Genomic DNA, 12,990 nt, shown 5'->3' on the forward strand with positions numbered 1-12,990 from the left:
GTCGTAGGCCTTCTCCAGATCTACAAAGCACATGTAGACTGGCAGGTCATACTCCCATGACCCCTCAGCAGCTCCGCAAGGGTAAAGAGCTGGTCTGCTGTTCCACGACCGGGACGGAATCCGCATTGCTCCTCCTGAATCCGAGTTCGACTATCGGTCGGATCCTCCCTTCCAGCACCCTAGAGTAAACTTTCCCGGGAGGCTGAGAAGTGTGATACCGCGGTAGTTGGCACACACTCTCCGATCCCCCTTTTTAAAAATAGGGACCACCACCCCGGTCTGCCACTCCCCAGGTACTGTACCCGATGCCCACGCGACATTGCATAGACGTGTCAACCAAGACAGTCCAACAATGTCCAGAGCCTTCAGCATCTCAGGGCGAATCTCGTCCACACCTGGCGCCTTGCCACCGAGGAGCTTTTTAACTACCTCGGCGACCTCTGCCACGGATATGGACGCAGATACCCCCGAGTCTTCAGGCTCTGCCTCCTCCATAGAGGACGTGTTTACCGGGTTAAGGAGTTCCTCGAAGTGCTCTTTCCACCGCCCGACGATATCCCCAGTACGGGTCAACAGTTCTCCACCCCGACCATACACAGCCTGGGCGAAGCCCTGCTTCCCCTTCCTGAGGCGTCGAATGGTTTGCCAGAACTTCCCCGAGGTCGATCGAAAGTCCTTCTCCATGGCCTCCCCGAACTCCTCCCACACCCGAGTTTTAGCTTCCACCACTGCCGCAGCTGCCGCCCTTTTGGCCAGCCGGTACCTGTCAGCTGCTTCAGGAGACCCCCGAGCCAACCAGGCTCGATAAGTCTCCTTTTTCAGCCTGACGGCCTCCCTCACCGCTGGTGTCCACCAGCGGGTCCTTGGATTGCCGCCGCGACAGGCACCAGTGACCTTCAGACCACAGCTCCTAACAGCTGCTTCTGCAATGGAGGCTTTGAACATGGACCACTCAGAATCCATGTCCCCAACCTCCCCGGGATGCAGGAGAAACTCTTCCGGAGGTGGGAGTTGAAAACCCTACGGACAGGGTCCTCCGCCAGACGTTCCCAGTTCACCCGCACTACACGTTTGGGTTTACCAGGTCTGTTGTGGAACTTTATTCTATTTGTGAAAATGCAGTAAATGCACATTTTACTGTTTTTTCAGCATATAGACCACATTAGACCAGGTCCAGGTCGAGAACCGCTACACGTAGACTCTTCAAATCTGGACTGAATTATTCTACAGAGCCTGTAGATTCATAAAAACATAGTCTCTGATTTGTGAAAACTTTATTCTATTTGTGAAAATGCAATAAATGCACATTTTACTGTTTTTTCAGCATATAGACCACATTAGACCAGGTCCAGCTTGAGAACCGCTACACTTAGACTCTTCAAATTTAGACTGAATTATTCTACAGAGCCTGTAGATTCATAAAAACACAGTCTCTGATTTGTGAAAACTTTATTCTATTTGTGAAAATGCAATAAATGCACATTTTACTGTTTTTTCAGCATATAGACCACATTAGACCAGGTCCAGGTCGAGAACCGCTACACGTAGACTCTTCAAATCTGGACTGAATTATTCTACAGAGCCTGTAGATTCATAAAACATAGTCTCTGATTTGTGAAAATTTTATTCTATTTGTGAAAATGCAATAAATGCACTTTTAAAATAAAAGCATATCCACCTCAAAGCTAAGCGCTTGTTTTCATTACTGAAAAACCAAGCTCACCTCTCATGTTCTCATCCAGCTGCAGAGAAACACCGATGTCACAGATTTTCACCGTCTCAAAGTTGCCTTTGATGACCACATTGCATGACTTCATGTCGCCGTGCAGCAGCTTCTTCTCATTGTGCAGATACTGTAAAGACAAACAAACACAGCATTCCCACCCGTCAACAGTCGTTTGTGTTGATGTTGTTAAATCAAATTTGAAGATGGCAGATGCTGACAGAAGATGAAAATGTTTTGGGGAAAAAAACCAAAATACGTTGATCTGTAAGTCAAGAAGTTAAAACTAAAAGTTGAATTTAAGCTGAGCAACAATTTCAATACATAGAGCGACACGTGTGACGTTAATTCAATGTAATCTATGCGTTGGCAGCAGGTACACACGTGGACAAAATTGTTGGTACCCCTCAGTTAAAGAAGGAAAAACCCACAATTCTCACTGAAATCACTTGAAACTCACAAAAGTAACAATAAATAAAAATTTATTGAAAATTAAATAATCAAAAACAGCCATTACTTTTGAATTGTTGATTAACATAATTATTTAAAAAAACAAACTAATGAAACAGGCCTGGACAAAAATGATGGTACCTCTATAAAAGATTGAAAACTATTTGACCAGAGTGACATGATTAACTCAGGTGTGTCATTTAATTGACATCACAGGTGTTTCCAAACTCATAATCAGTCAGTCTGCCTATTTAAAGGGAGACAAGTAGTCACCCTGCTGTTTGGTGAAAAGGTGTGTACCACACTGAACATGGACAACAGAAAGCGAAGGAGAGAATTGTCCCAGGACATCCGAAAAAAAATTATAGACAAACATCTTAAAGGTAAAGGCTATAAGACCATCTCTAAACAGCTTGAAGTTCCTGTGACAACAGTGGCTCATATTATTCAGAAGTTCAAGACCCACGGGACAGTAGCCAACCTCCCTGGACGTGGCCGCAAGAGGAAAATTGATGACAAATTGAAGAGACGGATCGTTGGAATTGTATCCAAAGAGCCCAGAGCAACCTCCAAAGAAATTAAAGGTGAACTCCAAGGCCAAGGTACATCAGTGTCAGATCGCACCATTCGTCGTTGTTTGAGCCAAAGTGGACTTCATGGGAGACGACCAAGGAGGACACCACTGCTGAAAAAAACTCATAAAAAAGCGAGACTAGAATTTGCAAAAATGCATGTGACAAGCCACAAAGCTTCTGGGAGAATGTCCTTTGGACAGATGAGACCAAACTGGAGCTTTTTGGTAAGGCACATCAACTCTATGTTCATAGACTCAAAAACCAAGCATACGAAGAAAAGAACACTGTCCCTACGGTGAAACATGGAGGAGGCTCAGTAATGTTTTGGGGCTGCTTTGCTGCATCTGGCACAGGGTGTCTTGAAAGTGTGCAAGGTAGGATGAAATCTGAAGACTATCAGGCATTCTGGAGAGAAATGTGCTGCCTAGTGTCAGAAAGCTTGGTCTCAGTCGCAGGTCATGGGTCTTCCAACAGGACAACGATCCAAAACACACAGCCAAAAACACCCAAGAATGGCTGAGAGAAAAGCGTTGGACTATTCTAAAGTGGCCTTCTATGAGCCCAGATCTGAATCCCATTGAACATATGTGGAAGGAGCTGAAACATGCCATTTGGAGAAGACACCCATCAAACCTGAGACAACTGGAGCTGTTTGCTCATGAGGAGTGGGCCAAAATACCTGTTGACAGCTGCAGAACGCTCATTGACAAATACAGAAATCGTTTAATTGCAGTGATTGCCTCAAAAGGTTGTGCAACAAAATATTAAGTTATGGGTACCATCATTTTGTCCAGCCCTATTTCATTAGTTTGTTTTTTTAAATAATTATGTTAATCAACAATTCAAAAGTGATGGCTGATTTTGATTATTTAATTTTCAATAAATTTTTATTTATTGTTACTTTTGTGAGTTTCAAGTGATTTCAGTGAGAATTGTGGGTTTTTCCTTCTTTAACTGAGGGGTACCAACAATTTTGTCCACGTGTGTAGATGAATCACCTGCAGGCTGCGGGCCACATGCAGCGCCACTTTCTCTATGTTGGCGGCAGGGAAAGCCTTCAGACTGTCCTTCCTCTTCTCTATCACATCATTGAGGGATTGCTCTCCTCCGTACTCCATGGCCAGACATTTGGAGCCGTCTTTAGCCGTGGCAAAGGCACGGAAACCTTAATGTTGAAGCAAGAAACACAGAATTACCACCAGAAATGTAACGCAGCATCACAAGCTGATTGACCTTGGCAGAATGTAATGGAATCAATGTGAAATAAGTCACATTTTATAACAACAGCCAACATGAGATGCGTCTTGGTGAGGAATGTCAAAAACGTACAAAATAGCCCTTGCTTTGAAGTTTGCCGTTTGCTGTCAAATTTATCTAAATTGCAAATTTGCCCACTTTTTGTTCTGTACATTTTAAAACCGATGAAACATATGAAAAAATAAAAACAAGTTGATAGTGAACTGTGGGATCCAGTAAAATGTCAAATACAACTATGTTACTATACTACCTGCTGTAATGAGACGTGAAATGTTGGGATGCCTTGACAACAATCAGTCTACGGTGCGTACCTAAAATAAAGCATCGACTTGCTGCTCTAGTTAACCTTTTCTTGGACATTTAAGTCTGGAATTTACAATTTAATATAATACTATTTTGACATGGAAAAATAATATTTAAGGTGACTTCAGGAGCCTGCTAGCCTAGCCGCGCTAGACAACCCACAGCAACGAATTTAATTCTCTGCCAGGGTGGGTCTAGTTACCCTCCATAAGGCTCGAGGCTGGATGCTCCTAAAACTGGCCGGACCAATCACCATGAAGTGTAGAGTCAGAAGGCGGGCATAACTAATTTACGACAGAGGCGCGACGATTCTGACAGAAACAACCGGCGCACAATAAACAGTTATCTTTCGACTCGGCTTTGGCCACAGCCCTTAAAGATTTGAAGCTAAAATTCAACTTGAAAGATAAACAAAGGACGGCACTGAAGTGTTTCATTGAGAAGAAAGACGTATGTGGACTTATGCCGACGGGATATGGCAAATCCTTAATATACCAGTTGGCTCCGCTGGTTGGGAAGCTAATGGGACTTAGCCACAATCCGCCGGCGCTCGAGGAACTACGTCAGCCTATTCGTTGCGCTGATTGGTTGTATACCTACCCAATTGCTGCAGAGTGATTTGAAAGACAACCTTTTAGCCCGCCTCCCTCCCTGTCAAGCGGTCCTAGACCCTTGTGCCTTCAGAACATGGGTCTAGCAGGGCTAGGCTAGGGGCCTGCAGCACAAGGCCAAAATTAGTTAAGCTCTCTACATAAACTGCCTGAAGGTCTCATGTTCAATTGAGTGACTGTTTTTAGATTTATTGTTGCAGGTTTAACGTTGTGACAAGTTCGCTGTCCGTGGGTCCACTCAATACACACACACGCCTTGGTTGTCGAGGGAATATTGTTTATTACTTCACGATTCAATGTATACCACAGTCCGGTACGCAGCCTCCGCTGTCACCCAGTCCACGCAGCCTCCGCTGTCACTCAGTCCACGCAGCCTCCGCTGTCACCCAGTCCACGCAGCCTCCGCTGTCACCCAGTCCACGCAGCCTCCGCTGTCACCCAGTCCACGCAGCCTCCGCTGTCACTCAGTCCACGCAGCCTCCGCTGTCACTCAGTCCACGCAGCCTCCGCTGTCACTCAGTCCACGCAGCCTCCGCTGTCACTCAGTCCACGCAGCCTCCGCTGTCACTCAGTCCACGCAGCCTCCGCTGTCACTCAGTCCACGCAGCCTCCGCTGTCACTCAGTCCACGCAGCTTCCACTGTCTCTCCGCTGCTCCTCTCATCTCTGTCTGCCCGACTTTTATCCTCCGCTCCGGCTGCTACTGCGGAGATAATCAGGTCAGCCGATTACCACCACCTGTGTCAATTACCTTGACGCTGCCTCCACACCTCTCTCTCCTGCAGCTGAGCTCTCCCACGCCCATCGCCACATATCCCCACCGCCCGACTTAGGCCGGGGAGCCATCCGGCCTAACCAACTCCCCCACCGGCTCCAAGGAGCGGGAGAGGAAGTCAGCCACGGCCATCTGCGCCCCCGGCCTATGAATCACTGTGAACTTAAAAGGCTGTAGAGCTAGATACCACCGTGTGATTCGGGCGTTGGTATCCTTCATGCGATGGAGCCATTGGAGAGGGGCGTGGTCCGAACAGAGGGTGAATGGGCGTCCCAGGAGGTAGTAGCGCAGGGCCCCGACCGCTCACCTGATTGCCAGGCACTCTTTCTCTACCGTGCTGTAGCGAGCCTCCCTCTCAGACAACTTGCGGCTGATGTAAACTACAGGGCGGTCGACGCCCTGCACCTGCTGGGACAAAACGGCCCCCAGCCCTCTGTTCGACGCATCAGTCTGCAGGAAAAAAGGGAGAGAGAAGTTAGGTGTGTAGAGGAGTGGCTCCCCACAGAGGGCCTGCTTTATTCTCTCAAACGCCCGCTGGCACTGCTCCGTCCACTGGACCGGATCTGAGGCACTCTTCCGGGTCAGGTCGGTCAAGGGGCTGGCCAGGTCCGAGAATTTAGGTATGAACCGCTGATAGTAGCCCGCCAGCCCCAGGAACCGCCGTACCTCTTTTTTGGACTTGGGCTGCGGACAGGCTGCGATCGCTGCTGTCTTATCCACCTGTGGGTGCACCTGCCCGCCGCCCAAGTGGTGACCCAGATACCGTACCTCCCTCCGTCCAACCGCGCACTTCTTCGGGTTGGCCGTCAGCCCCGCCTGTCTCAAGGACTCCAGCACCGCGGCCACCTGCCGCACATGCGCCGCCCAGCTGTTACTATGGATGATAACATCATCCAGGTAGGCGGCCGCATATGCTGCGTGCGGCCGCAGCACCTTGTCCATGAGACGCTGGAACGTGGCTGGGGCTCCGAACAACCCGAACGGAAGCGTCACGAATTGGTACAAACCGTACGGAGTGGAGAAGGCCGTTTTTTCCTTGGACTCCGGTGACAGGGGAATCTGCCAGTAGCCCTTGGTCAAATCCAGTGTGGTGAAGAAACGCGCAGTGCCCAGCCGATCCAGGAGCTCGTCGACCCTTGGCATGGGATAGGCATCAAATCGTGACACGTCATTCACCCTGCGGTAGTCCACACAGAACCGTATAGACCCATCCTTCTTGACGACAAGAACAATGGGGCTACACCAGGCACTGTTTGACTCTTCTATCACTCCCATCTCTAGCATTGCTTTCAATTCCTTCTGAACTAATTTTCTCTTATGTTCAGGCAGTCTGTAAGGTCGTGAAAAAACCCTCACGCCTCGGGGGGTCTCGATGTGGTGCTGTATGAGGTCTGTACGCCCTGGCAGGGGGGAAAACACGTCAGCAAACCGCTCCTGCAACATGGCAATGTCGGCTTTTTGGGACTGCGAGAGGTGGTTTTCAACGGGGAGTGAGGTGGAATTGCCCGGCTTTGGAACCTCAGGCCCTAACTCGTCTCTCTCTTCAACTACAGTCACCAAAGAAGCCGACTCCGCCTCTCTCCATGCTTTTAGGAGGTTGAGGTGGTAAACCTGTGTTGCTTCTCCCCTGTCAGAGCGTGCCACCTCATAATCCACCTCCCCTACTCGTCGTGTGACCACGAAGGGCCCTTGCCACTTGGCGAGTAATTTCGAGCTAGAAGATGGAAGTAATACAAGTACTTTTTCTCCCGGTGAAAATTGTCTGAGCTTTGCCCCTCTGTTGTACAGGCGTTGTTGTCGTTCCTGGGCCTTGAGCAAATTCTCACGTGAAAGCTGTCCCAGTGATTGGAGTTTTGCTCTAAGGTCCAGGACGTACTGTATTTCATTCTTACTTGGGCTTGGACCTTCCTCCCAGTTTTCTTTAACCAGGTCCAAAACCCCACGTGGCTTCCTGCCAAACAGCAGTTCAAAGGGAGAAAATCCCGTGGAGGCCTGGGGCACCTCCCGCACTGCAAACAACAGAGGGTCCAGCCATTTATCCCAATTGCTGCTCTCCTCGTGAATGAACTTACGAATCATGTTCTTCAAGGTCTTATTCAGACGCTCCACCAGACCATCGGTCTGTGGGTGGTACACACTTGTCCGAATAGACTTGATGCCCAATAATTCGTAAAGTTCCCGAAGTGTTCGTGACATAAACGAGGTGCCCTGGTCAGTCAGAATCTCTTTGGGGATTCCAACTCGGGAGATGACCTGAAACAGTGCTTGTGCAACACTCTTTGCAGAGATGGTGCGCAACGGCACTGCTTCGGGATATCGTGTTGCGTAATCCACTAGGACTAACACAAACCGATATCCTCGTGCGCTCCGGTGAAATGGCCCGATGAGGTCCATACCAATTCTTTCAAATGGAACCTCTATCAATGGTAATGGGTGCAAAGGCGGCCGTGGGATGGCCGGTTGGTTAACCAACTGGCATTCAGGACAAGACGCACACCACCGGCGTACGTCTTCCCGAATGCCAGGCCAATAGAATCGGGCCATGACCCGGTCGAGTGTTTTTTCATACCCCATGTGACCAGCCATTGGGTTGAAATGTGCCGCCTGGAAAACTGTTTCCCGGCGGCCCCTTGGCACCAACAATTGGGTGGCTATATTCTGCGTCTGAGTGTCACGAGTCACTCTGTATAATCTGTCTCTGATTAATGAAAAGTGTGGATATGCAGGTGCTGTGCCCGGGTGCACCAACTGACCATCAATCTTTATCACTTGGTCGAAAGCTGAGCGCAGTGTGTCATCCCGAGACTGTTCCAGAGGAAGATCTTCCATGGGGTGTATGACAGGAACCCGCGGAGCCTCCTGACGAGGCCCCTCGGGATCCCCCTCCCCGTCTGCAGTGTCGGACAACCTCGCATCACCACTGAGCACAGCACACATATCACACGTCCCTACCGCTCGTGAACGCACTCCCACACATTTCCCCACTGCCCCCTGGAACCCAGGCCAATCCGTACCCAAAATAAGGGGGTGCGTAAGGCGGGAGCTAACCGCGGCCTTGATGATATGCTTTTTTCCCTTGAATCTAACTTCCACTGGCACAACAGGATATTTGTGAACATCCCCATGTACACACCTTATCCTCACCCAGGATGCCTCCACCAATGCCCCGGGTCGAACCAGGTTTTGGTGAATCAGGGACTGTCCACAGCCCAAATCCACCATAGCCCGATGTACACCCCCCTGGATCCTTACCGGAACGCTGTATGTCCCTCCCGGACCGGGAGAGGGTGCTGGCGTGCCGGCAACCCGAACCACCTGGCCGACCTCCATGAGCGGACACTCCCGTCGGAAGTGGCCAGGCTGCCCACACCGCCAGCACTCCTGTCCTGACGTTTGAGGAGCCCCCGGTGGGTTGGAAACAGCGTCAGCAGCAGCCGGAGCCTGGTGTGGAAGAGAAGCAAAAGAGAGGTTAGTACGGGGCACCGGAACCGGAGGCGTCAGTGAACGTGGCGCCGATGTCAGCGCAGCCAGGGTTTTCCTGCGTGGCGCTGGTGTCGGTCGCATTCCGGGAGGTGCCCGTCCTTGGCCTCCCGACTGGACCGCCAGGTGATCCTCGGCCAGCGTCACTGCTGCCCTCAGATCGGCCGGGCGATGATACCTCACCCAGTTGCTCGTCTCCCCTGGCAAACCCTCGATGAACTGCTCCACCACAATCTTCTCCAGAAGCCGACTCTCCTCCGCGGTCTCCCCCGGCAGCAGCCACCTGGTTGCCGCGTCCTTCACCTGCTGGGCAAACACAAACGAGCGGTCGCCCGCCCCCAGCCGAGCGCCCCGGAAACGGCGCCGGTGGTCCTCAGGCGAGAGGCCCGTCCTGTCCAGCACCGCCTTCCTGACATCAGCGAAATTCCTCCGGGCCGCCGCCGGCAGGCTGATCGCTGCCGTCTGGGCCTCCCCCGTCAGTAGGGGAAGCAGCCGCACCGCCCACTCCGCCTGCGGCCATCCACACGCCACCGCCGTGGCCTGGAACATGTCCAAAAACGACTGCGGGTCATCCTCCGCCGTCATCCTTTGCAGAGACAGCCCGGAGATGGAGGAGGAGGAGGAGGAGCCCGGCGATCCCCCCGGTCGAGACAACAGCTGCTCCAAGACGCGGGTCTGCCTCTCCGTCTGTTGGTGCAGCGCCTCCAGGTGCCGCCGATTCGCCGCTGCCTGGTCGGCGTGCATTGCCGCCAAGTCCCGGAGCATCTGGGCCAGCACAGCCACGGGCTGCACCGGCTCCGCCGGAGGCGCAGACATCCCCGTGTATCAAGTGCCGGTTGGGCGCCAATGTGACAAGTTCGCTGTCCGTGGGTCCACTCAATACACACACACGCCTTGGTTGTCGAGGGAATATTGTTTATTACTTCACGATTCAATGTATACCACAGTCCGGTACGCAGCCTCCGCTGTCACCCAGTCCACGCAGCCTCCACTGTCACTCAGTCCACGCAGCTTCCACTGTCTCTCCGCTGCTCCTCTCATCTCTGTCTGCCCGACTTTTTATCCTCCGCTCCGGCTGCTACTGCGGAGATAATCAGGTCAGCCGATTACCACCACCTGTGTCAATTACCTTGACACTGCCTCCACGCACCCCTCCACACCTCTCTCTCCTGCAGCTGAGCTCTCCCACGCCCATCGCCACAAACGTGTCATTTGGTTTTAAAATACAGCTTCTTATAAATAGAGGGAGAGTTTATCAATAAATGAATACATACAGATAATAAGACACAATTTATTTGATTTCAGATTATTCCATTCTCTACAGGATGTTTAAGTGTTGATGCTTTTACATTCTTATTTCATAACTGCAGCTCAGGTACTGTGAAATATTACAACACTTAACATTAGAAATGCAACATTTCAGTCAGACAGACTTCATCAGGCACTGGTTACTTTTCTCTTCTTCTCTTGGGTCATTTCTATCTTGGAATCAGACGTCACTTAGTTTTACACTAAAGAACCTTAATATATCCCACACCTGTTCATGTCTTGGCCTTACTTTAACAAACAGAAATGATTTCAGGAGTTTCTACATCTGATTCTTGTCTTCTGATAGCAACATATTGTTTCCATTTAATCTGGCAAAATATCACTTTTACTGTCGCTACTCACGGTCCGGACAGCGTCACATCTAATTGAAAATCATAGCTGACGGTAATCCAAGTGTTTGCAGAACCAGCTGACCACCAGCTCATTTATTCAAAATGGCAGATTTTTAGCTAGCTTCATTAAACATTCTCCTGATTGTCCTTCTTGCTCCACATTTCCATGTTTCTTTTTTTGCTAAGTAATAACTTCCCAGTGTAAAAGGGTAGAGAAAGAACTTCATCATATGGAGTCTCGTCTTACCAACAATGTTTGGGTGATTGATTCCCTTCAGGACTTCCGCCTCCTCATTGAGGCGCTGCTGGTAAACAGCCACCTGTTTGGCTGCACATTTACTGTTGATCTTCTTAACAGCCCAAGGTGACGCATTCAGCTTTTCCATCCTAGGATGAAATTGATCAATAACCCCGTGTCAAGGTGCGTTGCATTATTACTAATACAGGCACACACAAACAAACATCAAAATCAGCATATGCTGCAGCTTGAAAAAAAATATAGCACTTTTAAACAAATTGTAGATGGATTTTCAAAGGTATACCAAAGCTAAAGTTGCACACGATCAATTTTAAAAGCTGATTATTTTGTTGTTAATTTGATGATTGCTTTATTGTAAATGCCCACAGTTCATTCATTGTCCCATCCTGGCCGGCTGCAACTAACAAATATTTTAATTTTTGATTGATATGGGAGAAATTTGCTTGAACATTTGGTTTGATAAATTGCACGAAGTAGTAAAAATAGTAAAGCAGTTCCTCAAAGCTAAAAGAAGCGTCCTAAAATCGTTAGTTTTACACACGTGGACAAAATTGTTGGTACCCCTCAGTTAAAGAAGGAAAAACCCACAATTCTCACTGAAATCACTTGAAACTCACAAAAGTAACAATAAATAAAAATTTATTGAAAATTAAATAATCAAAAACAGCCATTACTTTTGAATTGTTGATTAACATAATTATTTAAAAAAAACAAACTAATGAAACAGGCCTGGACAAAAATGATGGTACCTCTATAAAAGATTGAAAACTATTTGACCAGAGTGACATGATTAACTCAGGTGTGTCATTTAATTGACATCACAGGTGTTTCCAAACTCATAATCAGTCAGTCTACCTATTTAAAGGCAGACAAGTAGTCACCCTGCTGTTTGGTGAAAAGGTGTGTACCACACTGAACATGGACAACAGAAAGCGAAGGAGAGAATTGTCCCAGGACATCCGAAAAAAAATTATAGACAAACATCTCAAAGGTAAAGGCTATAAGACCATCTCTAAACAGCTTGAAGTTCCTGTGACAACAGTGGCTCATATTATTCAGAAGTTCAAGACCCACGGGACAGTAGCCAACCTCCCTGGACGTGGCCGCAAGAGGAAAATTGATGACAAATTGAAGAGACGGATCGTTGGAATTGTATCCAAAGAGCCCAGAGCAACCTCCAAAGAAATTAAAGGTGAACTCCAAGGCCAAGGTACATCAGTGTCAGATCGCACCATTCGTCGTTGTTTGAGCCAAAGTGGACTTCATGGGAGACGACCAAGGAGGACACCACTGCTGAAAAAAACTCATAAAAAAGCCAGACTGGAATTTGCAAAAATGCATGTTGACAAGCCACAAAGCTTCTGGGAGAATGTCCTTTGGACAGATGAGACCAAACTGGAGCTTTTTGGTAAGGCACATCAACTCTATGTTCATAGACTCAAAACCAAGCATACGAAGAAAAGAACACTGTCCCTACGGTGAAACATGGAGGAGGCTCAGTAATGTTTTGGGGCTGCTTTGCTGCATCTGGCACAGGGTGTCTTGAAAGTGTGCAAGGTAGGATGAAATCTGAAGACTATCAAGGCATTCTGGAGAGAAATGTGCTGCCTAGTGTCAGAAAGCTTGGTCTCAGTCGCAGGTCATGGGTCTTCCAACAGGACAACGATCCAAAACACACAGCCAAAAACACCCAAGAATGGCTGAGAGAAAAGCGTTGGACTATTCTAAAGTGGCCTTCTATGAGCCCAGATCTGAATCCCATTGAACATATGTGGAAGGAGCTGAAACATGCCATTTGGAGAAGACACCCATCAAACCTGAGACAACTGGAGCTGTTTGCTCATGAGGAGTGGGCCAAAATACCTGTTGACAGCTGCAGAACGCTCATTGACAAATA

The 12,990-nt window shown here is 48.9% G+C and overlaps 1 protein-coding gene across 1 annotated transcript; it reads right to left on the bottom strand.

Annotated features, from left to right (window-relative positions):
* Nucleotides 1-1,442: 1,442 nt before the first annotated feature.
* LOC127532780 (lymphokine-activated killer T-cell-originated protein kinase homolog) lies at nucleotides 1,443-11,240 on the bottom strand. The gene is made up of 4 exons (XM_051944820.1): nucleotides 11,082-11,240; nucleotides 3,747-3,913; nucleotides 1,724-1,853; nucleotides 1,443-1,583 (listed from the first exon to the last, which is right to left on the bottom strand). The coding sequence occupies exons 1-4, from the start codon at nucleotides 11,218-11,220 to the stop codon at nucleotides 1,570-1,572; spliced, it is 450 nt and encodes a 149-aa protein (XP_051800780.1). The 5' UTR covers nucleotides 11,221-11,240; the 3' UTR covers nucleotides 1,443-1,569.
* Nucleotides 11,241-12,990: the final 1,750 nt, after the last annotated feature.

Source organism: Acanthochromis polyacanthus, unplaced genomic scaffold (assembly GCF_021347895.1).
Source record: "Acanthochromis polyacanthus isolate Apoly-LR-REF ecotype Palm Island unplaced genomic scaffold, KAUST_Apoly_ChrSc contig28, whole genome shotgun sequence".
NCBI lineage: Eukaryota > Metazoa > Chordata > Actinopteri > Pomacentridae > Acanthochromis > Acanthochromis polyacanthus.

Coding starts and splice junctions, on each gene's coding strand:
- LOC127532780 (XM_051944820.1), bottom strand. CDS start 11,220: ATGGAAAAGCTGAATGCGTCACCTTGGGCTGTTAAGAAGATCAACAGT. Junction 3,914..11,081: donor CAATCACCCAAACATTGTTG/GTAAGACGAGAC, acceptor TTCAACATTAAG/GTTTCCGTGCCTTTGCCACG. Junction 1,854..3,746: donor ATGTGGCCCGCAGCCTGCAG/GTGATTCATCTA, acceptor TTGTCTTTACAG/TATCTGCACAATGAGAAGAA.